The sequence below is a fragment of the Callionymus lyra genome, chromosome 4 (genome assembly GCF_982586985.1).
Source record: "Callionymus lyra chromosome 4, fCalLyr1.hap1.1, whole genome shotgun sequence".
Taxonomy (NCBI): Eukaryota; Metazoa; Chordata; class Actinopteri; order Syngnathiformes; family Callionymidae; genus Callionymus; species Callionymus lyra.
In genome coordinates, this window is record NC_141821.1 from 935,001 (window position 1) to 940,000 (window position 5,000).

Sequence of the window (5,000 nt, forward strand, 5' to 3'; positions counted from 1 at the left end):
ATCATCCATCCATCCATCCATCCATCCATCCATCCTTCATCCATCATCCATCATCCATCATCCATCATCCATCATCCCTCATCCATCATCCATCATCCATCATCCATCATCCATCCATCATCCATCCATCCATCATCCATCATCCATCATCCATCATCCATCATCCATCATCCATCATCCATCCATCCATCATCCATATCATCCATCCATCCATCATCCATCCATCATCCATCATCCATCATCCATCATCCTTATCCATCTATCCATCCATCTATCCATCCATCATCCATCCATCCATCCATCCATCATCCATCATCCATCATCATCCATCATCCATCATCCATCATCCATCATCCATCATCCATCATCCATCCATCCATCATCCATCATCCTGTCCAGAGGTCAAGGGTCATCAGTACTCACACGTGCAGTGGGGTCACCGGCGAGGGTTCATACATGTATCGTCCCTGAGTGTGACGGTCATCGATGGGCACCGGAGGATGGAAGGTTGAGAAGAACTGAGGCGTCGCTGCAGAGAAACATCAACAGTTACTTCAAATACTTTATGACAACAATACTTGAAGAAAGTGAAGAAACTACACTTCAGTGAACATCAATCAAATCATCTTCGATGTCATGTCAGGAAATGTTTCATGTTTTAATGAGAAAATGTTTTCAGGACCTGGAGGTTGTTACTCATGTTGTTACTCATGTTGTTACTCATGTTGTTATTCATGTTGTTATTCATGTTGTTACTCATGTTGTTACTCATGTTGTTACTCATGTTGTTATTCATGTTGTTACTCATGTTGTTATTCATGTTGTTATTCATGTTGTTACTCATGTTGTTACTCATGTTGTTACTCATGTTGTTACTCATGTTGTTATTCATGTTGTTACTCATGTTGTTATTCATGTTGTTATTCATGTTGTTACTCATGTTGTTACTCATGTTGTTACTCATGTTGTTACTCATGTTGTTATTCATGTTGTTACTCATGTTGTTACTCATGTTGTTATTCATGTTGTTACTCATGTTGTTACTTATGTTGTTATTCATGTTGTTACTCATGTTGTTACTCATGTTGTTACTCATGTTGTTACTCATGTTGTTACTCATGTTGTTACTCATGTTGTTACTCATGTTGTTATTCATGTTGTTACTCATGTTGTTACTCATGTTGTTACTCATGTTGTTATTCATGTTGTTATTCATGTTGTTACTCATGTTGTTACTCATGTTGTTACTCATGTTGTTACTCATGTTGTTATTCATGTTGTTACTCATGTTGTTACTCATGTTGTTACTCATGTTGTTACTCATGTTGTTACTCATGTTGTTACTCATGTTGTTACTCATGTTGTTACACATGTTGTTACTCATGTTGTTACTCATGTTGTTACTCATGTTGTTATTCATGTTGTTACTCATGTTGTTACTCATGTTGTTACTCATGTTGTTACTCATGTTGTTATTCATGTTGTTACTCATGTTGTTACTCATGTTGTTACTCATGTTGTTACTCATGTTGTTACTCATGTTGTTACTCATGTTGTTATTCATGTTGTTATTCATGTTGTTACTCATGTTGTTACTCATGTTGTTACTCATGTTGTTACTCATGTTGTTACTCATGTTGTTACTCATGTTGTTACTCATGTTGTTATTCATGTTGTTACTCATGTTGTTACTCATGTTGTTATTCATGTTGTTATTCATGTTGTTACTCATGTTGTTACTCATGTTGTTATTCATGTTGTTACTCATGTTGTTACTCATGTTGTTATTCATGTTGTTATTCATGTTGTTATTCATGTTGTTACTCATGTTGTTACTCATGTTGTTATTCATGTTGTTACTCATGTTGTTATTCATGTTGTTACTCATGTTGTTATTCATGTTGTTATTCATGTTGTTACTCATGTTGTTACTCATGTTGTTACTCATGTTGTTACTCATGTTGTTACTCATGTTGTTACTCATGTTGTTATTCATGTTGTTACTCATGTTGTTACTCATGTTGTTACTCATGTTGTTACTCATGTTGTTATTCATGTTGTTATTCATGTTGTTACTCATGTTGTTACTCATGTTGTTACTCATGTTGTTATTCATGTTGTTACTCATGTTGTTATTCATGTTGTTATTCATGTTGTTACTCATGTTGTTACTCATGTTGTTACTCATGTTGTTACTCATGTTGTTATTCATGTTGTTACTCATGTTGTTATTCATGTTGTTATTCATGTTGTTACTCATGTTGTTACTCATGTTGTTACTCATGTTGTTACTCATGTTGTTATTCATGTTGTTACTCATGTTGTTACTCATGTTGTTATTCATGTTGTTACTCATGTTGTTACTTATGTTGTTATTCATGTTGTTACTCATGTTGTTACTCATGTTGTTACTCATGTTGTTACTCATGTTGTTACTCATGTTGTTACTCATGTTGTTACTCATGTTGTTATTCATGTTGTTACTCATGTTGTTACTCATGTTGTTACTCATGTTGTTATTCATGTTGTTATTCATGTTGTTACTCATGTTGTTACTCATGTTGTTACTCATGTTGTTACTCATGTTGTTATTCATGTTGTTACTCATGTTGTTACTCATGTTGTTACTCATGTTGTTACTCATGTTGTTACTCATGTTGTTACTCATGTTGTTACTCATGTTGTTACACATGTTGTTACTCATGTTGTTACTCATGTTGTTACTCATGTTGTTATTCATGTTGTTACTCATGTTGTTACTCATGTTGTTACTCATGTTGTTACTCATGTTGTTATTCATGTTGTTACTCATGTTGTTACTCATGTTGTTACTCATGTTGTTACTCATGTTGTTACTCATGTTGTTACTCATGTTGTTATTCATGTTGTTATTCATGTTGTTACTCATGTTGTTACTCATGTTGTTACTCATGTTGTTACTCATGTTGTTACTCATGTTGTTACTCATGTTGTTACTCATGTTGTTATTCATGTTGTTACTCATGTTGTTACTCATGTTGTTATTCATGTTGTTATTCATGTTGTTACTCATGTTGTTACTCATGTTGTTATTCATGTTGTTACTCATGTTGTTACTCATGTTGTTATTCATGTTGTTATTCATGTTGTTATTCATGTTGTTACTCATGTTGTTACTCATGTTGTTATTCATGTTGTTACTCATGTTGTTATTCATGTTGTTACTCATGTTGTTATTCATGTTGTTATTCATGTTGTTACTCATGTTGTTACTCATGTTGTTACTCATGTTGTTACTCATGTTGTTACTCATGTTGTTACTCATGTTGTTATTCATGTTGTTACTCATGTTGTTACTCATGTTGTTACTCATGTTGTTACTCATGTTGTTACTCATGTTGTTACTCATGTTGTTATTCATGTTGTTACTCATGTTGTTACTCATGTTGTTACTCATGTTGTTACTCATGTTGTTACTCATGTTGTTACTCATGTTGTTACTCATGTTGTTACTCATGTTGTTATTCATGTTGTTACTCATGTTGTTACTCATGTTGTTACTCATGTTGTTACTCATGTTGTGAAGAGAGTTTGTGTAATAATGTACTTTAGAAGAAGACATGACTAATCAAAGACACACAAATATCAACACACACACTAATATCCACACACACACTAATATCCACACACACACTAATATCAACACACACACACACTAATATCAACACACACACTAATATCAACACACACACTAATATCAATACACACACTAATATTCACACACACACTAATATCAATACACACACACACTAATATCCACACACACTAATATCAACACACACACACACACTAATATCAACACACACACTAATATCAACACACACACTAATATCCACACACACACGAATATCCACACACACACTAATATCAACACACACACACACTAATATCCACACACACACTAATATCAACACACACACTAATATCCACACACACACTAATATCCACACACACTAATATCCACACACAGACTAATATCCACACACACACTAATATCCACACACACACTAATATCAACACACACACACACTAATATCCACACACACACTAATATCCACACACACACTAATATCCACACACACACTAATATCCACACACACACTAATATCCACACACACACTAATATCCACACACACACTAATATCCACACACACACTAATATCAACACACACACACACTAATATCCACACACACACTAATATCCACACACACACTAATATCCACACACACACTAATATCCACACACACACTAATATCCACACACACACTAATATCCACACACACACTAATATCCACACACACACTAATATCCACACACACACTAATATCCACACACACACTAATATCCACACACACACTAATATCCACACACACACTAATATCCACACACACACTAATATCCACACACACACTAATATCCACACACACACTAATATCCACACACACACTAATATCCACACACACACTAATATCCACACACACACTAATATCCACACACTTCATGAGTAAATGTTCCACAAGCTCCACTTCCTGCATCAGTCAAACTTCTGACCTCCTGATCCTCACATGATGAAACCTGACGTCTCTGCTGGAAACTCAAGTGTTTTCACAGCAGTTGTGGATCCAAAGTGTTCATTGGTGGAGATGATGTCATTATCTTCAGAGTTTCATTGTTCTAATGAAACATCATTTATAAACTGCGCCACCTTCTGACCTCTGAACAACATGACACTGTTTCATGAAGCTTCATCAACACATCACTACCATCTAGTGGACTCTGAAGATAATGACACTGTTTCATGAAGCTTCATCAACACATCACTACCATCTAGTGGACTCTGAAGATAATGACACTGTTTCATGAAGCTTCATCAACACATCACTACCATCTAGTGGACTCTGAAGATCATGACACTGTTTCTTGAAGCTTCATCAACACATCACTACCATCTAGTGGACTC

The 5,000-nt window shown here is 35.0% G+C and overlaps 1 protein-coding gene across 2 annotated transcripts in view; it reads right to left on the reverse strand.

Moving 5' to 3' along the window:
* gli3 (GLI family zinc finger 3) overlaps positions 1 to 5,000 on the reverse strand; it is a 159,918-nt gene that overhangs the window by 52,841 nt on the left and 102,077 nt on the right. For both annotated transcript variants that reach the window (XM_087788425.1, XM_087788424.1), the window contains exon 4: positions 424 to 529. In XM_087788425.1, the coding sequence (XP_087644551.1) occupies positions 424 to 529 (106 nt within the window). The remainder of the gene's footprint in view (positions 1 to 423; positions 530 to 5,000) is intronic.